Genomic DNA, 26,545 nt, shown 5'->3' on the forward strand with positions numbered 1-26,545 from the left:
GAATCCTCACCTTCTGGAAGTACCCACTCAGTGCCTGAGCTTGGGCCGCCTGACTAGTCTGGTGTTTGTGTGGTACCTCCTCCCCTTTTGAAAGTGAGTACATCTGCTCTTGCATGTCCTGGTCTTTGCTTTCATCTTTTTGTTTTTCTTTGTGCTATTTTGGAAGCTTCAGCAGCGCATACGATAATCGCAGGTTTCTTCATTTCAGCTTGGGCACACATGGCATGCACAAGCAGTTTGCTTTTCCTTGCAAACTTTCAGGGAGAGCAGTTCTGTTTCTTCGGGGCACACATCCCCTACTCATCACCAGTTGTTGCAACCTCCTCAGCCTGGTAGCATGCAGAAGAACACACCACACACAGAGCATGTAGTGAACATCTTTTCTCATCAGCCTTACAACATTCAGCTGACTGCCCAATATCCCATAGCCCTTGAAGACCACATCCTAACATCTCCCAGATTGATTACGTAATTTCCTTCATAAGTCTGCCCCCAGTCACGGCGTCCAAACACTTACATTTCTAAGACACTACAAGCATGATCCATGAGCATGAGTCCCACTGGAACAAAATGCCTCAATAAAATAATCCTATGAGGACAGCAGTTGACTGCTTGGAGTAGAAAGACAAAATGTACAGAATTCCCATGACTCTGTACCTAAAGTTTGCATACAACCTACCGGTGATTAAAGAAATTGCTAACAATATAACTGTTTAGGCAGAATTTGGCTAGACATGGCGTGTTTTTGTTTGGCCCCCAGAATGTTAGGACAAGGATGGTGAGGATTTTGAGCCAGAGCAACAGATAGATGGTGCAGAGCGATCCCAAATCCAGAACTCCCCAGAGGAGAGTGGACTTAGAATAATGAGAATGGGCAGCAGTGAAATCAACAAAAAGCCAAAGAAAGTTGATGTGTTGCCACCATACAAGTAGCTAACGATCTGCAGCAAAACCAAGGGTAAGTAGACCTCTGGTAGGGATCCAAAATGCTACCCTCTCAACTGCAAATACACATGGCTCCACCCTTCTATCTCCCCTCCTTTTCTGCAATGCACAAAAGGTGTACTTTCCACGTCTACATTCAGGTGCACCTATGGGCCCTATATTTCTCACTGATCTTGGTCACTTATTAAACCTCTCTGCATCACGGCACTCTAATGTGGCTGCAACCACAGGCAGCTCCTCTGCAGTGGAGAAGGGCATCACCCCCTGGCTGAGACAGCAGATGAAAAATAAAACAATAGCTTGCTATTGTTTTACTTTTAATCATTTTTCATCTGTTGGCTCAGCCAACAGTGTGTACAGGAGGGGGGGGGGGTGCAATAAATGTGCATGTGTATTTGGCCGGCTGTCTGAGGCTGGACAAACAAACATGCGCACTTAGGTTTCTCCAACCCGGCTGTATACACAGCATGGGCTGGAGAAACAACATAGACCTCAGGCTTGTGTCTGAGCGGCAGTCTGAGCCACTTAGACCAATCCTGACATTCCTTTCATGCTATGTTTAGCATAAAAGCATGCAGGATTGCTGGGGAGCCTGTGTTGTGTCCCAGTGAATGTTGGGACACCAGACAAAGAGGAGTGACGAGCAAGGCAGCATGATGCGGTGGAAGGCGGCTACGACAAGGAGAACCGGTAGGTGGCTTTTCTTTTTTTTCTGTTTCCCCGTCCCCATTGTTGCCCCATTCCCTGACATATGTGGTGGCCGCCGCTGGCTGCAAAATGACACAATGAGTTTACCAAAAAATAAAAAAAATGTAAATATGTAAGACTTTATAGGTTGCTGTAAAAAAAAACTCATGAGTAAATGTAGAATATAAAGCACAAAGGTTAAATGACCAATGCATGGGAAGGTAAAAAGAGAAGCATACAAGCATATTGATACAAGAAGCAAAGAAGAAGAATTCAAGAAGCAAGTTAGGTGAGACCAAATTCATGAAAGGGGCGCATATTTCGCAAGTGGAGATAAGAACATTTTTAAGAGCTAAAAAAGAGAGCACTGCACAACATAAGGCAAGTATGCATGCTTCAATTTGCATTAAGGAAAGCCTTCCTACATTAGAACACATGAAAAGGTAATTTGAGATTGAGGAGATGGTCATTTTGTTAGCTTCTGACTCAAAGCACAGGAGAGAGAATGTGATTAAAAGATCATGACTCCTAAGATTGTCAGTTCCATTCATGAGTACCTCATCCAGTAAAGTATGTTTTTAATTATGGGACTTGTAGTTCTGGTTTATTACTGGAATAAATGAGGACTACAAATCTCAATATGCAGCTGACAAAACCTGTACTAGATGAACACTGCACCTGAAGATGGATGACCCAAGAGCCTTGGAAGGTTCAATCTCTTTAGCTAAGTTCCCAGAACATAAATCCACATTCAGAGGCTAACAGAGAAAGGCAAGTCAGCTAAGTTATTTTTAGAAAGATGCTTCCTAGTACAATTTGGAATCTTACCTTCTTCTGTTAATGAAATGGCTCCTGTCTTTGGATCTATATAAAACATATTTTCCGAAGGCATCTTTGGAGTAACAGAGACAATTTTGTAACGCAAATCGGCATTGACTGTAGATTCATCATCTTGATCAGTTGCACTAATATGCATAAATGTGACACCTGTTAAAAAAAGTTGTATTTCATGTTTATGAAGGTTATTATTAAAAAAGGTTGTTTCAAAACAATTTGTTCTTTAAAAAAAGCAAACATATAGTCTCTTATGTATTAAGCCTTTGTTTCAAATCAGTAATTATTTTTACTTGAATACTGGTTTGCAATTCAAAGCTTATTTGGCGCTGTGATGGATGTACTGATCAGTTATAGTACAAAAATGCGCTTTTATAAGATTTGCAAAAGCCTGCCTGATGATGCATGTTGATGAGCCAGGATTCCTTTTGGAATCCCACCAAAAGCGTAGTGATCAAACCCTGAGATACCCAGCTTACCTTCACTGAATATGAGTTTGCAAACTGCCAGAACTGCAACACTTATTCCTTAAAGGTACAAGGGATGTCGCTTAAAGGGTTAGGAGCTACAGTTTAAAACAATTGCATGATCCCAATGACACTGGGTGGGTGCAATGCCTACAGCCCACATTCATGAAGTGAACGCTATCCTTTACTGACAGCTAAATGGATATCACAGTGTTTCTGGTATTGGTACCCTAGCAATAATTTGTTGCTTCAATTGTAGTTGCAAACCATTGACATATCATATTGTAATTCAATAGGAATTGGGGACAGCCTTTTCAAACCCCCTTTTCATAACAATTCATAATGAGTGGCAATGTGTATATTGTAAGTAACAAATACATTTGTGTCTCACAATGTACCTTTGACACACTATGTTAGACTTGGCATCCTTAGGGCGGTCTTCCCCCAGATGTTTTGCCTTTACCTCCTGTTTTCCTGCAGTATCTTTTTGTTGGCCTTAGGACTCTGAGCTCTTTACCACTTTTAAGCAGTCCTAAAGTGCATGTGCTTCTCCCCTAAAACATGGTAACATTGGTATAACCACTATCAGAATGTTTAATTTACATATAACTCCCTAGTAAAGTGGTATCCCCTATCGCCAAGGCCTATACGTTAAATGCTACCAGTAGGCCTGGTGCATTGATTATGCCACCCACTTAAGTAGCCCTGTAAACATGTTTAAGGCCTGCCACTGCAGAGCCTGTGTGTGCAGTCTCACTGCCACCCTAACTTGGCATTCTAAACCTCTTGCCAAGCCTGAAACTCCCCTTTTCTTTTACCTTGCAAATGTCACAGAGAAGGTAGGCACTGAGTAGCCCATGGGGCAGGGTGCCTTGGAAGTAAAAGGCAGGACATGTACTTTTCATCAAGGATAAGAAACTTAAAAAAATTAGGAGAGATGAAAACGACTATTGTAATGGCTGTGCTTATACTTTCTCTCGCAAATTTGATGATGTCAAAAATGATGCTCAGACCAGACCCCACAAAAGTAACAATGTGAATCCGTCTGCTTCTAGCAGTACAACAGATGTCTCCAATATCTCAACTGTGGAAACTGATCCACCTGTGGAAGATACTTCACATATGGGTCCAACTTTAGGAGGTACACGTTCTTCTTTTTTAGAAGAACTAGCAAGATACAGGAAAGAAACACAACTAAATTACAACAAACAGAACCTAAACACAAAAAACAGGGGGGGGGCGGGTACAACAGACATGGACAAAAGAGAAGGTATGACCATGATATCGGTCTCACGCAACCAGAGAACATGAGTACAAGTTCCATATCATCACCAAATGTCGATTTGAACTCTAGTAATAATACTGATGTTGTACAAGTTATCAATCTCTCCACCACTGTTTTATCCTGTGATGAAATAAATTTACTTAGCAAAGGCTTAGGTTTTTTTTTCCTGTTCTAGGCCTAACTTTACAGACATACATGTGGATTTGTTCGAATTTATACTTCATCTCAAACTAAAAAAATATTTCATAGACAAACCTAGCAAGAATAACAAGATGAATACCGTGACTCTAAATTGTAACAGAACCATTGAGGACATACAAGACATACAAATGTTGTTATCTCTTGACAGCATTAGTTCATTGGTACCCAAAAATACAGGATATTCTAAAGCACCTTGACATCCAGCCTAATCTAGAGGTAGACAGTGGACTTAGACCCAAATCTGCCTTTATGCCAACTCTATCTCTGAACAATCACATTGATGTATTCCAAAAAGCAGTGAATACTGACCTATACCACTTGGAGGACAAACAGAGGTCATGTAGGAGTATTTACAAAAACAATCTTAGACCCACTGAACAACAAGCTTTAAAGAGACTAGCCTTAAACAGTGACATTGTGATCAGGGAAGCGGACAAAGGAGCCAATGTGGTGGTGATGAACAGATTAGATTATATGACAGATATCAACAGACACCCGGAGGACCTAAAAGCGTACGTACGTTTGACTGGTAACCCATTATTGGAGGTCACACACTTGATAGAGGGCAAACTCTCCTACTGGAAAGAACTTTGTCTCATCTCGGACTACGACTACAAATACATGTATGTCCCGGCACCACGAGCCCCTTGCATCTGTATACTCTCCAAAATTCACAAGCCAGGTACCTTTCCTCCAGATAGACCAATCACATCTGGAATTAGGTCACCAACAGAACACATTTCAGAATACACTGACTCTTTTTTACAACATTTAGTACGTAACTTACCATCCTACATCCAGGATACTAATGATCTATTATGTCAATTGGAAGATGTTGATTGGACCAATAATTGTAAATTTGTGAGTCTTGATGTTAACTCACCATATACGTCCATTCCTCTAGAAAAAGGTCTGGAAACGCGTACTAATATGCTTATAGATCTCACAAGATTGGTTTTGGTGAACAATGTTTTCTTACATGACTGTAAGTGGTATAGACAGGCCCAAGGAGTGGCCATGGGGGCCAAATTCTCACCGTCCTCTGCAAACCTGTATTTGGAAAATTTTCAGAAACAACATCTCTGGGCAGACTGCCCACCAAATATCTTGCAACATATTCTATATTGCAGGAGGTACATAGATTATATACTTATCATCTGGACAGGTACCATCTCTGATTTGAACATCCTTATATGTCATCTGAATAAAAATGGCTACAATCTGGTTTTCACACATCAGATCGTATTGAGTTCTTGGATGTTATCCTATACACAGTAAATAATGAGGTATTGTCTAGGATATACAGAAAGCCAGTTGCATGTAACTCTATCTTGCATGCACACAGTGCACATCCAAGTGCTTAAATCAATTCAATCCCCTGTGGGGAAATGACCAGAACCAGACGTAATTGAAGTGATGGTGCAATATTTCTACAAGAACTAAATTTGTTGGAACAATTGTTTCAAAAATAGAGGGTATTCTGCCCAGTTAATCTCCCAAGCCAAAAAACGTATAACATCCAAAGAACGCAGGACTTTGCTAATTCGTAAAAATAACACTAAGAGCAAAGAGCAGTGATTCTCTTTGATTACCAAATTTAGCCCTGTAAGCTCGGCAGTGTCTGCTTTTGTTACTATTGGACACCTGTCTAGGCAGAATACCAGGTAAGAACCCGTCTATTGTAAATAGCAGGGGACTCACTCTGAGAAATATACTTTGTCCCAGTTATGTCGCCCCATTAACACAGGACAAACCTAAGACATGGTTGCCGAGAAAACCTACTGGTTTCTTTAAATGCGGTGGCTGCATCACCTGTCAGTTTGCTCTGAACAAAACAACTTATTAATTGCAACACTAAGTATACAGTATACTGTATTGTGTGCATCTGTGGACTAATTTATGTTGACAGCACCATCCGTCCACTTACGGCACGGATTCAGGAACACATAAGAGCTATCAGGAATAACAATCCTAACTATCCGTTAGCAGCACACTAAAATCTTTCACACAAGGAGTCAGAAATCCTAAAGATCACATTCCATGGCATTGCCCGAATTACTAATCACCCTAGGTGGGGTGATAGAAATAGGGAACTGAGGAAATGTGAAGCAAGGCGGATCACAAAATTACGAGCTGTTGAACATGGTTTAAATGTAGATAGGGAGCTACATGTCTTCCTGGAATGAGAATATACATGTATAACAAGTGCTTTCTGATATGACATGTACAACGTGTAATGCCCCTTAAATTAGGTGTAATCTGAGGCTACATAATTTATAACATCTCTGCTATGTAATATGTCATACACCTATGGGCTGTTCAAAAGACATTATTGTAACATCTGCAACGTTTAATGTTGGGTATGCTGATCAAGAGAATATATGTGCACCTACTGTGTTTGGTGCTGTTCACTCGCATCCTCCCCATTTTCTTCTTCACTTTACTCATTTATTTTATATGTTTTCTTTACCTTTTCATTGCTTCTAGCACAGGTGGTATGTGGCTGGTGTCTTCTGTGACCTGTTTTTACTGATATGATATTTATTATTTGTAACCTATGAAATTGGGTTTAATCTGACGTTATGCAAATTACAATTCCTCTACTATCCAACATATCATGTAAATGCAACATTCGCTTTGTTACTATCTGGTATACTATCAAGGAACTGTATTCGTACCCACGGTGTTCTGTGCTGTCTACTCCCACCTTTTCCATCTTTTCTTTAACTCTTCATTGCTTCTAGCACGTGGGTTATGTCTCTCTCTTTTCTGCTTCTGTTTGATTTTAAAAACCTACAGTACTTTCCCCTAGCCATTGATGCTACGTATGCATGTAATTTTTCAAACATAATATATACCCTTATCATTGATGACCACAGGAACTTTAAATAAATCTTGTTAATATTCATCATCGTACATTCTTTGATCTATACATGGTGGCCATATTTACATCACTTCAGAGTGTATCGATATATGTGGGCCACAATCAAACATGGTTAACAACAATCTACCATAATTTGAGTAACATATTTATTCCCCCTTTTTTGTGATCTACTGCTGGATTTTAACTACCATTTATCCTACCGTTCTGATCAGAAAGTCAATGACTTCTGAACATACCACTATATCGCTACCACACACATAACTTTCCGTACTTGTGTCACGAATAGTGGTAATTCACATCTCTTCAACATTTCATTGTGGTCACCACTATACACTTTTTGACATGTGGACTTTTATTGGTGGCCCTTTTTATCACCTTGAAGTGTATCAACTTATATGGGTCAGGTTTCAACATGGCTGCTGACAAATAACTTAATTTGAGCAGGGTACTGATTCTCCTTCTGATGTTCTGCCGGAGTTCAAACTTAAAACTTTCCTTTATTTTTTTACTGTTGAGACAAGAATTTAATTACTCCTGAATATACTAGGATAGTGCTTTCAAACATACACACAACGTTCTGTACTTATGTCAGGAATAGTGTTTTGTATGTATATATATATAATTTTCCTGACATTGCAAGATGACCACCAATTTACTCTATGGATGTGATGACTTCTATGCTACCAATCCTCTCTCCTTTTCCAAACGAGCATACTTAGGGTCACACCATATACATCTTTGTGTCTATTTCCTCCAGCGCTGAGTGCTAACACTTCGCTCCACAACAGGTAATTGCCCATTTGATACTTTGTACACGTCATCCCAGTTACATGGGGTACTAGCAGACAGTTGGACCGTTTGTTTATCAGGCTGAACTTCAAGTGCCTCATAGTCGTATCTTTGGGGCATTATGATGCTGATACTCTCTTGCTTGTTTGAAACGTTAAGCAATTTAACATGCATGCATTATTGGAGGGTCACCATATCCATAGACACATGCACTATGAACTACAAAATGTGTGCCCCTGTAGTGTGCATTTGTTGTTTTTGTGGTGCTCTAGCTCCTATATACTCCCTGCTTTAATATCAACACGTTCATACAGGATTCTCTACTTTAAGTGCGTTTTCATGCACGAAGTGATAGACCATTATGGCAGAACTATTCCTATGTTTCAGTGGGCATTTTCATTTCTTTTTCAAGGTTTGAATTTGTTACAAAATGGGTTATCTATATGTATATCTGATCACCTTTTAGTAGCTATATACACCCAGGCATCTCCCTTTCCTCTATCTTTGAGCCATGTTTGGATTCGATTGACATGTTAATCCCTTGGAGTTCTACGTGATTCCTCTTTAAAATGTTGGGGCACACCAGGACCGAAGTTTACCATATTTGGAGTCCGGTGGAATCCACATCTTCGAACTTACACTGTACATTACAGACCTTCATTACATAGGCTTGTACCTTGACCACAATTCTAAATATGTTCCCTTGTTTCCACTTGTTTCTGGACAGATGTGGGGCTTATCATGGTCCTCTAAACAGCTACTTATGCTGCATACTTTTGGAAGTTTGGAACTTGCCCTTATAGACAGCAATATGGAAGAGAAAATCTCTGGACCATATATAATGACTGATGTCCTTACATACATTTGAAACACAGGTACCTATGCAAGATTGTAATATTTGATTCTTGTTGGTAAATTTATATTCTTTTGGCTCAACATGGATTACATGATCCGTGAGCCTTGTGAACTACATACTAGTTACCCTATGCAAGCACATTAACCTAATGATACATCATTATATTCCATCTTTCTCATACATGACTGATTCAAATTGATAAGGACTCATCGCTCTAATTTCTCAGGTAGGATGACAGTATTGAGCAAAGATTCGCACCTTATCCTTCTGCTGTTTCACCTCGGGTATAGGATCTTTTATTTACACTCTGGCTACGTTTCCTGTATCTATACACACCCACTGTACATTCTTCTAAGGTTTGGGACTCACCTTGGTGGTAATTTTATCTTCTCTGTAAAGAATTAGAATGTGGCACTTTCGGACCTATGCATGGTGTACCACGTCCCTTTATTTATTTATTTTTGGCAACTATGCTTTGTATGGAGTATGTCATGCCCCTACACTTTAACTCGGCTCTCCTGTAAGCATATGTATTCATCTTTTTGCTGCCTTGAAAAAGTCACTTTGTGCCGAAACACGTTTTGGCTGTTATTGTAGGGATTGAATACGGGCTGCTACTGTATGGATTGACTATGAAAACATATTTCCAATGGCCGCATATGAATGAACAAAGTTGTAAAGAACTTTCATTGAAGTAAATAAACCACACATATATAAGAAATAGAAATAGAAAAAAAATAATTTACAAAGTGCATTATTTACAAACTGAAAAGCCATTAAAATGCAACCAATGCAATCAATTGTTAACCTATATGTTTAATGTTTATGCTGAATCAAACATTCTTCGAAGATTACTAGTCCTCAACATCAATTTACGAGCCTAACACTGGCATCTTCAAAATAGGTTTCAAAAAGAACCTGCAAAGATAGATGTAGGGGCAGTGAGATTAAAATAATTGTTTCTGCAGTTTCCATGTCTAGACCACACAATATTCCTAAACAATCCAATACAGACAGCCTCAACTAAGAACTCCCCACTGCAAGGAAAAGCATCTGATTTAATTAGACATACGGTAATGCTGTGGACATTCCTGGGGATGAAAAACAGAATATATATATATATATATATATATATATATATACATACTAGTTTAGTACATCACATTTGTGTATTAACTAAATACTAAATCATCACTAAGGGTATAGGGTGTACGGTAATGTAAATTCATTTCTAAAGAGAAATTCGATTTTTAAACGGTGGTGGCTTTTTTGTTTTTATTCCCACGATTAGTGGATTTCTCTGTGAATCCGTAAAAGTTCATGTACAGCTCAGGCAATGGGAAATTCGCGTAGTTCTCCTTGATCCACTTTTTTCTGGTCAGCAAGAAACTCTCGAAATCCACATATTTCTCTGGCTCACCACAGAATGGATTTGGACGGTTCTTACGACCGAAATATTCTCTGCATACCCATTGAGAGCAACATTTTTCCCCCTAACCCCATAAGTCAATATTATTTTCTTACTCCTGTGCGCTTGTCCTAAAAGAACAATCTCAACAAGATATGTATGTGCTGCACATATTTTTCATTTTTTTTATTTAACTATTAAACAATGTCCGTATTCTCAAAGACGGAATTGTGGAATTGGTGGATTCTGCAGATAAAAGCATGCACAGCACCGTTGTAAATTTAATACTTGCTTTCAGACGTCATACAGAAGTTAAAAATCAAATATGTTTCACACAAAATACCGATTTTCTCTTTCTGGGTCTCTAATCTCATAATTGCCTGAAAGATGGAATAGTAAAAAATCAATATCATGTCCATCACATCAAATTGTGGTCCAAGACCACCATACTGAAGTTCCATATTAAATGAGTGGCACAAACTCGTATGCATGAACGTACAAAGGGGAGACCTGGTAGATAAAGGCCATTCACCTAAAACTGAATGTAACAGATTTGTTCAACCCCCTACCTCTGCAGTATAGTTTGTGAAAGTAGAATTTAATAATAACACGAAGTTTCCATCTGTTTGAGAAATCCTGCATCATTATCAGGACCAGAGAAAAGCTTGTACAATAGAAGCAGTTAATTGAAACCTTTCCTAAAGCTATCTAGCATGGAGTCCCTCCTCACACACCACCCCAAATTAATTTCCACACATTACTATCAGTGCTAGCAAAGTCTCTGTTTTTCCACCACTAATCAAAATCCACCATGGAAGGGCTTCTTTGTTAGAACCTAACTTGTCTCTCCTTTCAAGAAGTTTATCTTTTTATATTACTTTTGCAACTCAGATCGTTTTTTTTCAAATAATAACAACAATAAAAATAGCCTCCCTCTTCCAAACATGCTTTTGAAGTTTGGCTTAAAGCAACACATGAGACACAGTGTTTTTGTCTTAGTGTAGGATCATCCAGAGCTTAATGTGAGCCAGTGGTTGCAAGTGAAGGGGGTCAGCACTCATTTTTGAATTTGCACCTGTTTTTCTGCCACAGATTTTGATTCAGAGCAAGACAAAGAAAAACACAAAAGTGTGTAAGAAGTAGGAAGAGAACAACAGTGATGAATGGAGAAAGCTGGGATGAAATAGAACCTGCAAGTATGAGATAGAGGGGCTGGGAGTGTCCGGTGGTGGTTTAAAGAGCCATTAGGCAGAATCAAGACTACGCAGCCTTGGTTTTTGACAATCCTGACATTCGACAACGCTGGCTGCTGGGCTTCCGAGCAGAACTTTGGGCCCCGGCAATTGTTCTATTACACATTAAGCACTGGGCTCAACACAAGGCTTCATTTTTCAACGTTTTCATCACAGATTGAGTTTCACTCACTTCAGGAACACATGAACTGGAAACATTTTCACTTTTATCCGGCTCAGCTGCACCATGTAGCCTGAACAAAACCTGGTGCCCTTATGTTGCTCCACAAAGAAGGAGAGAAAGAACAATTAAAATCCCCAGTATGAACATGTCGGCCAGGTCCCCCTTTTTATATTTCTTTTGTTGTGCGCTATAGGATGCATGGAATCAAGGGTGTGTAGGGAGGCAGAAAAAACAAATAGAGATCATTGCAGTTCAGCATGGCTCGAGCAGTTGGGTGGGCGCTATATGAGGCTTTTCTCTGTTGAAACATTGGTTTTACGCCAGGCAAACGACTATAAATACTGTGCCTCTTAGTGCACACTTGAGTTATCAAAGTTTGGAATTCCAACCTTCCCAGTATTTTTGTCCTGCTTCAGAAATTATTCTGAATCTCAATAAAGTTCTCACTTATTCCACCAACAGCATTTTTACCATTTGCTCTAGGCTTTCCTGAGTATTCTTGCACACTTCCTTTATATCTGCATCCACCTCATACTCCTTCTCATCAATCTACACATTTTTGACAAATGGTGAAGTCCCTTAAACTGTGGTGTTTCATGTGTACAGCAACATTATAAATACTGCTCACATTTATCAAAACCATCTAGAGGGTTATTGCCACTTTGATCATAGTTGCTGAAGAGGTAAGGTGACAAGTTCACCAGTTGATTCTAGATCTAACATTAGAAGAGCCATGTGGTGTGGGGATGCTTGGCTTTCTTCCACCGCTGTGTGTTGGTAACTTATTCTCCTGTTTTCTTAGATCTTCAGCTCCCAGAGTGGCCAATGCATAATGTCACCTTCAGCTGACTACTGCCCTGTATTCAACCGAGGGCATGGCCAAGGATACAAACATCAGTCTAGTGCATGGGTCCCATTCAGAGGAGTCATGCTCTGTAGGTGAGTATTTTCTTATCCACTCTGCTGCACATTGGAAACCTTGCCCCCAGTTTCCTGAGAAATTCAGCTTCTAAAGTGCTCCAGCTGACCATCATCTTGAACTGACTCCTACCCTCATCGCACGGAAGGGTGTGGTCAAGGACTTCAAGTAACAGGCTGTGCCATGCATCCCATTGAGAGTGGAATGACCAAAAATCCCTGCTATTCAGTAAATTGCTGCTGCCCTCTCTAAATTTCTCCCTTGAACCTCGCTGAATTTATGTTTCTCCATCTCTCTCTCCAGTCCTAAGAAGTCTGAAAGTGACTCATGGTGGAGCGGGTACTTCACAAAGCAAAAAACATAAATGAACAAAATTAAATAGGAAGTATAAAGATGATCAATTAATTTAAGATTTCTATTAATAATATTATTATTATTATTAATGAAGATCGTTGGCGGGACTACACCTAATCTTTTATTTGACTGTCCGTGTAAGTGAAGCAGGAAGTGAAATTGAATCATGACAAGTTTCCTTTATGGCTTTAGACTGTTGGTTGGATTATTTGAGACCAGTGTACAACAATGTGAGTAATACAGAGTTACTAAGACACTGTTTAAGGGGAAGTTATGGTTGGTATAGAGACACTGGAGGAAACGTCAGTTGGCAGTTACGGGTATCTGCTTTGTCATCTTTTGGTGGGAACCCAAAATCACACCAAAGCTTCTCATCGAGCATGAGCATATAAATGTGAATAAGTGGTAGTCCAAAATCACACTTAGGCCCATATTTATACTTTTTAAGCACTGCATTTGCGCTGCTTTTTGATGCAAAAACAGTGTAAACTTACAAAATACAATTGTATTTTGCAAGTTTGCGCCACTTTTGCGTCAAAAAAATGACGCAAATGCGGTGCTAAAAAGGTATAAATATGGGCCTAAATCTTCTCACTGAGCATGCAAGGGACAGAGGCTAGTAAGAGATAACTGGGCAGGGCTGGCCTGTTAAACTATTGGGCATTTCCGCAATGGGCTGGAACCATTAGAGGCCAGTTTTAAAAACCCAGGGCCACTGCTAGCTATACGTGTGCAAGGAAACAAATTGCGGGACAAGTGCGCCAGAACCGAGCCAAGAGTCTGCTGAGCCTTGAAAATATTTGACATGTAAATAATGTAAAAAACATCATGTTAAAATACAATAAAGGGTTTCAAAGATCAAGTAACTGTATATTTTTAAAAAGCGGAAATAAATGTTTCATTTTAGTACATCAGAATATTTGAGAAGTATATTTTGAAAGTGAACGTTTTTAAATAAGAACTGAGAAACATTCCTGCACCCCACCCTGATGACCTTACTATTAGTGTACTAAGAGGCAAGTCAGTGGTCAAGTGTACTCTATATGTTGCCTACAGTCATATTATAGATTGTAAGGAAATGTCTCTTTTTGTATGATCACCCTCCAAATTTTTAAACTGATGCTGCTGTTTTTTCTCTCTCTGCTGACCAGGCCCCAGTGCATGTGCTTTCACCCTTAAATGATTTATGCAATTGTCTAATGCCATGTTGACATTCTTGCCTGTTCCTAGTATATGGTACACAGGATACCCAAGACTTATAAGTTAAATGCCACTGGTGGACCGCAGCACATATTGTGCCACCACTAGAATGACAAAGTGAAAACATGACTCTAGGCCTGCCACTAAAGCCTCGCCAGGCAGCTTTTCAATGGCCAGCTTGGTTTGGTAAAGTAACCCAAGCCGTGACCATAGTTCTGAGCAAGGGAAGAAAGATTCTGACTTCTTGGAATTGGGTAGAGAGATGCACTTTGTGACTGCGTAGTGAAAATCATCCAGGAAGTGATGCACCAGTGGGTAGGGTTGCCCATGAGAATGTTATCCTCATTGGTTAGGGTGTTCTCCCCTCCCACAGACTGGAATAAAAGTGGCAACCCAGGTTAGCAGTCTCAGAACACTACTGGACTCAGAAAGTACATACTCACCCTTAACTCATGTATTTGAAGGTGCTCTAATATTTGATAACGAACAGAAAGTATAGTTGGTGAAATAAAGTAACCACATAGGATCAGATAATTTGGTCAAAATGTGAAGCAGGATTACCACCAGATTTTCCAGTTTCACACTGCAAATCAGCCCCTAAATGGGGTTAATGTTTTGTCCTTAAGTCTCGGAGGATGAGATTAGAGCATGAGTGATAGGAAGCATCTACATTTTTTTTGCCAATTTTACACAGAGTGAACCTTGCTCAAGGACAAAAGAATAATCACATTATTTTTTTAGCACAGGTAGATTTGCCTTAGTTCACAGGATCCTGAGTTTAGGGGAGGATTCGACACTGGTGCTTCAAGTTACATAGTCAGTAGCTGTTGCCCCTCAACCAGATCACCTCCTTGAAAGCGTGGCTCGTCCTGGTCCCAATAGGGCCTTGAGCTGAGCCAGAGTCATGCATCTTGTTCTAGCCTAGCTCGAGATTTAGCTGTCTTGCCCAACTTTACAGCTAGCGTCTCTGTTTCCCCCCCCCCCAGCGCATCAAGGCCCATTGCAGCAGGCCCAGGGAGCTTCAAGAGAGACACAAAAAGAGAGGGGATGGAGAGCTAGAAATCAGAGGGAGAGGTGGGAAGGGGGGTGGGAGAATAAACCTGTAGAAAGAGAGAGCTAGACTGAGGAGCGGAAGGGAGAGGGGCCGGTTTGAGTATTTTTACCGGGACTGCTTCTTGTTCCCTGGTCTGGCCCTAAGAATGAATAGGTTGGTGTCCAAAATCGCACTGAAGCTTCTCACCGAACATGTGAGGGCCAGGGCCTAGTAATAGTGAACACATGTGACTGTGTTAGTTCAGCATTCACCCTATGGACGCAACGCCAAGCCTATATTTTTCAGCAACCACGGCGAGGAAGGGTTCTAATCTGAAAATGTGCGTTTGAAGTTTATCTGAGAACTAAGGATAGAGCAACAGGGCTTCTCGCGCGATAAGGGGGCTAAAAAGAGCCTATCAGCAGGTTGACATTTCAGTGCTGCCCGTCAGAGTGCGGGAAGCTTTGTAGTGACATCTGAGAAATGCTCTGTAGCCACGGGGACAGGGAAATCTGCAACACACCGTCTCTCCTCGTCCCCTTGTTTGCAGCCTCGGTTCCTGCAAATGGCAACTGAAGAGGCAGCCTAATCCCACGCTGCGCCATACTCTGGTTCTCACATCCACACATAAAGGCACGGGTGACTCGGAGGGAACAGGTGACCCGCGGTGCCACACGCACCCTTCAACACTCGCTCAGGCCTTGGAAGTCAGAAGGAACAAAAACATTTGAAAATAATTGGGGAGGAGTAGGTTACCGTAATAAAGCACAGGGTTGATTTATTGTAAATAGAAAGGTGATGAACAAATTATTTTGAGTGCCTCATGGTTACCTTGCTTCGTTCCTTTGCTCAATATTCCCTGAAATACGTCTTTGGTCCAGACTGGCTTGTTGTCATTCTTATCTTTTATGATTATTCGAATGGTGACAGTTTCAGGAAACATTTCTTCCTCTCGATGTTTTGCGGTGGCCTGGTTCGAGAACAGAGACAGCATTACTTTCACTGGTTCACTGTACCCACACATTATCGAATCCCACTGTGGTCCCAATGAGGACTGGCCACTGACTTATCCAAGGCTGCACTAGCTATTGTGTATCTTCCTGCTGGGGTTTAAGTATAAAATGCGCATTAATATATACATAAGAAATGACATAGAACGCGAAAGACAGGCCTCACTTGTAAGTCCGTTTTCATAACTACTGCAGTTCTTTGTTTGACACATGCTTTATTCGATCAGTCAATCATCAAAGCGAAAATACAATATAGTAAGAATATGGATAAAACCAATAATAGTAATGATATTGTAAAAACATAAATAGAATATTGTGGAACATGAGTTCCTAAAACGTAGTCTAATTAAAAAAAATCTCAGTACACATAATACACATAATACGGTTTCAACCCCCTTCCTATAGTTCTTGTAAGGGTAAGAGAATAAAAGTAAGGCTCTGATTTAAGACACAGTTTTTACAATGGAATTCCGTATTCGCCATGCTACTAATAAATATTTACTGACAGCAAGTATTAAAACCGTGGAATGGTGACTTTTTAAAATCCTCAAGGCAGAGGCACAATCTCTTATCCCCATATCGCGGCAAATATGACAGATCCACTTAGACCTGGGAAGAGAGTAAGCAGGGCAAAAAAACATAAAATGCTCAACCGTTTCTGATTTTGCGCCACAGGCTGGGCATATGCTTGTATCTGTTTTTGTACCCCATCTGCACATCAATGTCTTCAATGGCAGTGACCCAAAACGGAATCTGGCATATAAACTTTTGCCGAGGATGTCAGGAATATTGTCTAGGTATGGTTCAAATTGTGGATACCATTTAAAATCTGTGAAATGATTTGTTAAGGTGCCATGAGTTCCGTGGGTAATATAGCCATTGCATACATAGGACCAATATATGCGTTTTAGCGCAATAGAATGAGCCTTTTCTAGTTTATGGGGTTCCTCCCAAAAGTGGCTAAGGCCGAGTTTATTAAACCAACTGGATACATGTTTGACCCAGGGAATAGAAGTTGAGTTGGGACACATTAGCAGGTCGTGGATTGAGGTTTTATAAACGTCTAATTCGGGGTTGGTCCATAGTCGTATCCAATATAATAATGGTCTTAAGATGATTAAATCTGCTATGCGTCTCAGGCCTAAGTCTAAGAACAGAGGTATCAGTGGAGTACTAGGAGGACAAGCACACAAGGACCTCGCAAAACTATTCTCACTAATACTGAGCCTGTTACAGTCAGAAAAACCCCAGACCTCTGCTCCATATGCGGCGGCACCCTGTGCTCTGGCGATGTAGATCTTAATTGCCGGGGAGACAGTTTTTGCTGTCGTGCCCCTGTAAAAGCGCAGGATTGATGCTGCGCCATGCTGCAGGCGGCCCACACTTTTGTTGATCTGTTCTCCCCAATTTAAATTATCAGCAATCCTTACACCCAGGTAATCAATGGAGGAAACCTTATCCAGGAGGTTTCCTTCTAAATGGATAGTGCATTTCTTCCGTGCTCCTGAGCGGAACGCCATTAGCTTGGTCTTTTTATGGTTTAACTCTAGGCCGTAGTCGCAACAGAAGGAGTTAAATCTATTGATTAGAGTTTGAAGGCCCATGGGAGATTTAGAAATAAGGAGAGAGTCATCAGCAAAAAGAAGGATTGGAATTTTTTGAGCGCATAGGGTGGGGGCATCATTCTGGCACGTCATTAAAACCTGTACAACCTCGTTAATAAAAATAGAGAATACAAATGGTGCCAACACACAACCTTGGCGAACACCCCTATTTATGGGGATTTTATCCGTTAGTTCGCCTAGGTTCCCCCATCTCACCTGCGCATATGTATCCTCGTGCAACCGCTTTGTAAGTTGGATTAGATTGGCCGGAGTCCCTATTTTTTGTAACACTTCCCACAACTTTTCCCTTGGGACCAGATCAAATGCTGATCTCAGGTTGACAAAGGCGATGTATAATGGTTGTTTGGCCAGGGCTGTGTACTTCCAGTACAGAATGGCCAGTCTAAAGACCTGGTCCACTGTACTGGTCCTTGGGCGAAATCCAGCTTGAAGAGGGGAAAGAATATTCTGATCTTTGGCCCAATTGGTTAATCTACCTAGGAGTTGTTTGGCAAATATTTTTTGGATGTTGTCAATTAAGCTGATTGGTCTGTAATTTGTTGGAAGGTTTGCGTCACCCTTTTTATGAATGGGGATAATTTCTGCTCCCTTCCATGTCATGGGGATCTGCCCCCCTTCGGCAATTTTATTAGAGAGTGTATTGATATACCAAGTCCAGACTATTGGTTCTGACGAGTATAGATCCCCCGGAATTTTGTCTGGGCCTGGGGCTTTCCCAAGTTTTAAAGAACCAATAGCATTGGCTGTTTCTTTGGTTGTAAAGCAGATGTGGCTCTTAGAACCCTGTGTGCCCCCTGCAAGAGGAGCTGGGCCGCAATACTCATCAGGAGTAGGTGGAAAATCTTGGCCTGCTTCCCCAATAACTAAGATTGTGGGGGTTTCAATTTTCCTGTATAAGCCAGAGAAATGGTCAACCCATTTCTCTGGCTGTATGTGGCTTCTCACACCGATCCTGCCCTCTTTCTCTCGTTTGCCTAACAATTCCCAAAACAATTTATTATTGTTAGATTGAGTAGCATCCAATAAACTCTGCCAGGTTGTGTCTCCCAGTTTTTTTTTGCTCGGGTGATGGATTCTTTGTAAATACGTCTAGCTAATAGTATTTCCCCATGGGATCCATTCAAAAGGGCACCTTTTAGTCCTTTCTTGGCCATATGGCAGGACTCGTCAAACCATGTGTTAGAGGTAGCTCCTTGGTGTCTTACCCCGACCTTCCTATAGAATATATGTTGTAATCTTATAATCAAATTTTCATGTATGGATAGAAAGGGGATATCATTGGAATCGTGATCTCTGTATGGGGCAAGGTTATCTACAAAGGCCTGATAGATCTTGCGTAACAGGTAAGGGTTTGACTGGATCTTTGGCCACCTGACCTTTGCAGTTCTTTGTTATATTATTACCATAGAGGTGCCCAAACCCATTCCGCCTTCTGTGATTTGTGCTTGTTTTAAAATTAGATTACAGTTTGCATATTAATTTCCCTTCTTCAGGTGAGATCTATTCCCAACAGGGCCTCATGCTCTGCCCTCTTCATGCTTAGAAAGCATAATTTGGCTGTGCCATTATGCGTTCCAGAAGGGGAAAATCAAATGCATTTAACAACCTATAAAATGTGTGTTGAAATGTATTCCTGAGAAACTGAGGGGCATACTTATACTTGTTTTGCACCGAATTTGTGTAATTTTTTTAACGCAAATTCGGTGCAAAACTAACTCCATATTTATACTTTGGCGCTAGACCTGTCTAGCGCCAAATTTATGGAGTTAAAGTCATTTTTGGGATGTGGAAACCTACTTTGCGTCAATGAGATGCAAAGTAGGCATTCCCGTGTAAAAAATGAATCCATGGCCCTAGCGCCATATTTATCCCCCTGTGCTAAAATCATGCACGGAGTGAGGAGGGGGTCAAAAAATGGTGCAAAGCTTGCTTTGCAACATTTTTAACACCTGGGTCAGGGCAGGCGTTGGGGGACCTGTGGGCCTATTTCCATGCAGAAACACCATGGAATAAGCCCACAGGTGCCCTCCCCAGGCCCCAGGGACACCCACACCCACACCAGAGGGACAGCAGAGGATGGGGGACCCCATCCCAGGTAAGTATAGGTAAGTACAGGTAAGTATTTTTTTTTTAAGTGCCATTCGGGGCCCTGAAATGGGACCCCACATGGCACTGGGTGCAATGGCCATGCCCAGGAGACCCTGGTCCCCTGTGCTGGCCATTGGGGTGGTAGGCATTACTCCTGTCTTCTGTAAGACAGGAGTCATGTGGTATGGATGGTTTTGCGTCAGAAAATGACTCTAGACAGGATAGAGTAATTTTTTTTTACTCTAACCTGCCTAACTTCATTTTTGGTGCAAAAACCCTTTCTTCCATACAGCCAGCCCCACCCGACTAATGTAATTTTTTTTCGCTAGCCTACCCTTTGCTCCGGCTTGCACCATTCCATAAATATGGAACCCGGCTGGGGCATAGAAATGGTGCAAGCCGGTGCTAAACCTTTTGGTAGAAAACTGCATTAGCGCAGTTTTGCACCAAAATGTATAACTCAGGGCCTGAAAGTCATGACCTGAAATGCCTTTAAAAGTAGAGACATAGAATGCTCATATGCAAATCACATGCATGCAATATTTAATGAATATTATGATTTTCTAGATATTCAACATTTTCATAGTTTAGTCCTCATTTATATTGTTTAAGTGAAATGCATGTATAACCATATATTTGAATGTGCATTAATGGTTAGGATAACTTAGGCTGGATATGAGGCCTGCGAATGTCCCCTTTGTGATTCGTCTTCAACATGAAAGTTTGCTTTTGCTGTGTATTTCTTTGCTTTTAGGTGCATCACAAGCCTTCTTTTAATGAAAAGCTTATTGTTAGTTGTAGATCAAGGGGGTTATGAGGAGACAGGTTGCCAAGGATGGGAGTGTTAATAAGAGTTGTGCAGGAAAACTCCCCTCCGGATTCCTGAAGACGAGAACAAATCAAAGGTTGTCCTGATGGCTGAACCAAGAGATGAAGGACTAATTAAAGGATAAAATTCACAACTTTGTACAGACTATGGAAAGTTTCTGGTGGTGATGTCAACCATCTGAAGTTTGAGGGAATAAGAGTGTTTTATCTAGTTATAGATTCAGACCCTTCGTTCCCCTTAATTAGTGTGGACCTTTAGAAGCTTAGAGAGGTACAGATCTCTGTTTCCTTTTGCTTGGCAGATGTGGTTTTATGCTACACACATCTCTCTTGCTGAAACGTCTACTGAGGTTTCTGCGGTTCTGACACTTTATTTCCAATATTACAAATTAGATCATTTTATGGTTTGCTGTATCTTATTAGAGTAGTTAAGTAGATACAGGTTCAATGGCTAGGCAGGAGAACCAGAGCTTCAGCTTGGAGCACCAAGTGTTATTCCTTATTTTCTGTATTGTTACTGAAGTCTTGATATTTTTGATGTTGGGGCATTTCAATTTTGTTTGATGCTTTAATTCACCTTTTAACAGTCATTTATATGTTTGGCTTTAAATTTGTAATAAATCTTTTGAACTTTCAGTTTGCTTCCGAGATTCTATGTGTGACCAAATGGGTTGCACTGTAATTTTATGATGAATGGTTTAATCTGTTTCTCTTCACCCCTCAGAACTAAGAAAAAGATTCATCGGGTCCAAGAAATTAGTAATAGTGCTTGACGCCATATCAATGCCTATGAAAAGCTCTTAAATAGAGAGGGTGCAATCCAGGTGATCTCACAAAGTTTCTGGCCTGGTCCCACCGCACCAATCGATTTATTCTTTCTATCTTAGTAATAAGTAGTGGCAAAGGCAAGAAGCTTGGCTTTATTAAAGTTCATACACAGACCAACACTTCAGGCAGATATGAGTCCACAGACAACATTCACACAGGCAGGACCTTGTCACACACAAACTGACTCAATTGTATACAGTCTGCTTGCATACATGGATTATTGTTTGCTTGTGGACCTGCGCACACATATCTACATTCTTGTTTGTGTATGCACCACTGTCAATCCTTGTGTATGTTGTGTTTAGTGCATAATTTCTAAGCAATGTGCTAGCAAGTGTTAGAACTTATAAATGTACAGTTATAGTACATTCATCATCGTCAATCACACCTTCACCCATACCCAGTTACCACACTACTAACTGGTCATCCTTCAATACTATCTCCCACAAAGGCCTCCCCAATATTCTGAACTTAATTAAAGCCCCCTCCTACGAAGATGATGTGCTTCCTTTCTCCATTCTGAAATCTCTGCAAGAAGAAGCCCTCACAGCCCTTCTCCACAGTGCCAATGTCTTGCTATCCCAGGGCATCTTTCTGGACAGCCTCAAGACTAGAGAGATCCTTCTCCTGCTGAAAATGCCTACACTAGTTCCAGCCAATCTTGTCAGACTCCATCCTATAATACAACTCCCTTTTGATGGTAAAAATCATTGAGAAGACAGTCTCCACTGAGCCACTTTGTCACAACAGATTGGGATGGGACCCTAAGTAGTTATCACAGGCTGAGATTAAGTGAAGCATTCCATTCATCACTTTTTTGCATACTTTAGTGTGTTGTCCTAAGTGGGATAGATATGCCCAGATGTGCTTCCTGTGCAACCTGTGTCAGTAGAACTAAGATATACCTGGCTGATGAGCCCTTACAAGGGCAAACCTCCCTTGTGTTGATTGTGTTCTGGTTCAGGGAGTGCCTGGCCTTGCAGTTCAGGTTGGACTGTTTCCACTGGAGCAGGTCCAAGGCTGATTTGCATATGGCTGAGTCCAAATTGAGGTGGCATGGTGTGCTAAATAACAATGGATTGGGATGTGTCCTGAGTAATTACCAGTGATTGAGATTAATTCAACCATTCCACCCATCGCTTTTTTGTATACTTAATTGTGTCACCCTAAGTGGGACGGGAATGCCCATACATGGGTCCCATGCACACTGTGTTACTGGAACCAAGCTATACCTGCAAGATGAGCCATACCAACTACATTACCAGTCCTGGGTCGCTTGTGATCCAGTTCAGGGGGGCCTAGCTAGATGTTACACAAATATTACTGCAGCCTGTCACATGGATACATGATCAATAACAACAAATTACTCTCATTACCTACACACACAAAACATAAAAACATTGTAGCTACCATGGAATACAACAGCCACCAACTCCCCTACAACTGAAGAAAGAGAGCAGTACAATCACAGTCAGTAACATACCTTGCAACAACAAAATGGGCAGACGGAAAGCCTCAGTGGCTCCATCCAGGAGAGCTCACCAATCTCAGATGAAGAAGAACAGGACACATGTAACAGTGCCACACTGGAACTAAATCCCAGCATGATCACCATTTCACCCTCACACTTTGCAATGCCAAGCGCCTGTGCACAAATCCAATATCAAGTTTTAAAGTAATCAAATTTAATAGTAAAATTGACTTGTGAGAAACCTAGTATTGCTGTGAAGTCTTACCCAACTCTAAAAAACAGAAATGGATCTAATTTCCACCAGCGAACACAACAAGGAGCCCTCACACCTGTTGACCAGTCTCAGCAACTCACTTTTCAGAACCCAGCATAGATGTCATAGAATACCTAAATACCAACACATTCTTGCCAGCCATAAACCTCAGAATCGAATCACTGATCCCTGGTTTCCAAAGCACTTTAGGACCTTGGCAAGAGGTAGGAAAGTGCTATGGAAATGATGTAATAAAATATAGTTCACTTGCATTCATACTAGAGCATTTGGCAGTTTCATTAGGAAAGAACAATGGGCAAAATCTTATAAACTTAATATTTTAATTTATATAGTTACAATCAGACTTGAAAAATGAACATACTCTTTACAAGAAAACTATTTCAGTGTTTATGGAGGCTACCCATAACCGAACTGTCAATGATGTGCATAAACAATGAATGTGTTGTGTACCACTTTAGCCCCTGCACCTATAAACGATGATAAAAGGAGGTATATCACACTTAAGAAAGCATTTTAGAAATAGATGAGAATGAGATGAGAATTTAGAGTCTGACAGAAATGTAATAGTTGATTAGAAAAATCCTCAAGTGACACTTTGATAGCCAATAATTACTCTAAACGTAGACCATTCACACATTGAGATACACATTCTCAAGGTAGGCTACACTGTTAATGTGGGTAGCAAAATTCTTCTAAATGCAGTTTTTGTGTTTTCTTCGAACTACAGATCAGTCTTTAAGGTGCACCTTTTATGGCCCATTATGTTAGTAAAGGCCCCCAGCAGAAGCACGGGGTGTACCCATCTGGGCATGTTGGTTGGAATTCTGGAAAGTTTCTAAAAGAAGGAGGAGTAGCACACATAAGAAATCATTTTAGAAATAGATGAGAATGAGATGAGAATTTAATGACTGATGGAAATTTGATAGTTGATTAGAGAAATCCTTAAGTAATCCTTTGATAGCCTATATTTACTCTAAAAGTAAACAATTACATTTTGAGATACACATTCTCAAGGTAGGCTACACTTTTAATGCGGGTGGCGAAATTCTTCTTAAAGCAGTTTTTGTGTTTTCTACGAACTACAGATTAGTCTTTAAGGTGAACTTTTTATGATCTATTATGTTAGTAAAGGCTCACACAACTATATGTAAAATATTCAGTTATCATTTTTGGGTCCTGGTTTTTGTGATAATCAAATGACAAATGGCAGGAAAGCGTGTGATACATGGGAATGGATGTTGGTAATAGTTGCTGAATTAAATAATGGTCATGCTTCTTTTCAGCTAAAGTTGACTTCCTCATAGCCACAGCAGACCCCCAGCTTGGTGGTTTACCACCCCAATAAGGAATTCTATTCATACACCAAATAGTGAACAAGATGTTGACAGGATTGAAATCTAGGAGTGTCACCAGTTTCAATGGGCTTTGTCTTGTTTGAGTTGAAATATTTCCAATATAATTAATCCCAAACTTCATGGCTGAGATGACAATTGAGATTGAATAAGTTCAGGCAGTGATCTCTGTGTTACCTCAATATAAGTTTGGGTATCAAAGGTTTTTGTGTGAACATACATGGTACAGTCTTCCATGGGATCTCATGAAACTTTAAGATATGGTATTTTATAAGAACAGGATGAACGATTTGAGGGTTGTGGGACATTTTGGGATGATTAATTGAAGGGAAGTAAACAGTTGTTTGAAACCAATCGTCCAAGAAAAAAAAGATGTTAACTGTACCAGGCTGGGGCCTAGTGCATTATCTAAATCCTTCAGCCTATTGAAAACTCTATTGCGGTTGAAGAAGCTGGCTAACACTCACACCTGCATTTGTCAACTAAAGGAAGCTGTCCATACATTAGTTTGGAGCGAGTCACTACCCTGATAGGTCTAATTTTCATTGACCTTATCTTCTAAATTGCTTTGGTTAAGTCTAACTGACTTCTCCCTCTCCTTGGAAAGAATATCTAGAGTATAAATGAGCTAAAAGTGGCCAGATCAACTACTCCTAATCTAGGCTTTTAAACATGTGGGACACCCAGTGCTCAATTTGTAAAACAACAAGTGCCAGGGCCCTCATCAGGTGGCCACTGCAGCTTGCACTACACTTTGACCCTGTCAGAACTAGCAGTGCCAGCACCAATACACTACTAATCATCACACTCTTAAAAGTGTGACAATTCCAGACCCCCAAAGCTATAAAAACAGCCTGGGTGGAAGGTACTAATCATTTTTATTGTGCATTGAATTATAAACAACAGTTGTGCTCATCTGTAAATGTGACAGACATCGCCACAGTGTGGTAGACTGTCGTAAGTGCCAGTGTTGACAATTAAGTGCCAGTGCCAAACACCGGAAACCACCGGCTCAAATCATGCACTGGGTACACTGAATGCTTTTTGTTTTGTAGATGAAATGTAAATTTGCATCAAAAGACTTGTGTGGGAAAACTGGATTTTTGATGGGTTTCAGATACGAAATTCATAGGTATGGGGTACATCGTGTAGCCTACTGCCATCATTTATGATTCTGAGAGTGGGTTTCCTGGCATGGCAATGTGTAGTTTCACTTTTAATACTTAGGCTCACAAGTGACTGTTTGAATCTTATTTTCATGGTGTGTGATGAACATCTGAAAAGTACATTTTGAATTTGGTTAAATTAAATATCTTATTCTACCAAGAAATACAAATAATTCAAAACAGATTTAAGGGAAAGATAATAACAAATCTGGACTTTTAAGATTGTTTGTAGATCTATTAGAAAACACCCATTCTTGAGAAAATGGACTAGTCCCCCAGTGGACTTTGATTGGATTTTTTTAAGCCTTACATCACAGCAGTCATGAAGGTTATTCAATGAAAATACCTGTAGTGTGTATGAATCCTGCTTCTCTCGATCGAAGGCTCTAATTGCAAACAGGAAACCAGATTCTGGATCAATGCCAAAGATACCTTCCTCATTCCCAGCCAGGTCCACATTGTAGTAGTTATCCGATGTGGTGTTGATCTGAAAGGGAAGTGTTAGTCACTTTGCGGAGAATTCAGTAGAAGTGTTGCCAAAGTGCCCATAGTAAAACAAAAGCATTGCATTTTCTTAGGAAAACTAGGTTGACTTCATGTTTTGTGGATCTTTTCTACAATATGT

The 26,545-nt window shown here is 40.5% G+C and overlaps 1 protein-coding gene across 1 annotated transcript in view; it reads right to left on the reverse strand.

Annotated features, from left to right (window-relative positions):
• Positions 1 to 26,545, reverse strand: part of CDH16 (cadherin 16) — an 841,291-nt gene that overhangs the window by 724,725 nt on the left and 90,021 nt on the right. The window contains exons 3-5 of the mRNA XM_069217207.1: positions 26,267 to 26,407; positions 16,110 to 16,248; positions 2,461 to 2,619 (exon numbers count right to left, since the gene is read on the reverse strand). Of these exons, the coding sequence (XP_069073308.1) occupies positions 2,461 to 2,619; positions 16,110 to 16,248; positions 26,267 to 26,407 (439 nt within the window). The remainder of the gene's footprint in view (positions 1 to 2,460; positions 2,620 to 16,109; positions 16,249 to 26,266; positions 26,408 to 26,545) is intronic.

This window comes from Pleurodeles waltl, chromosome 12 (genome assembly GCF_031143425.1).
Source record: "Pleurodeles waltl isolate 20211129_DDA chromosome 12, aPleWal1.hap1.20221129, whole genome shotgun sequence".
Lineage (NCBI taxonomy): Eukaryota > Metazoa > Chordata > Amphibia > Caudata > Salamandridae > Pleurodeles > Pleurodeles waltl.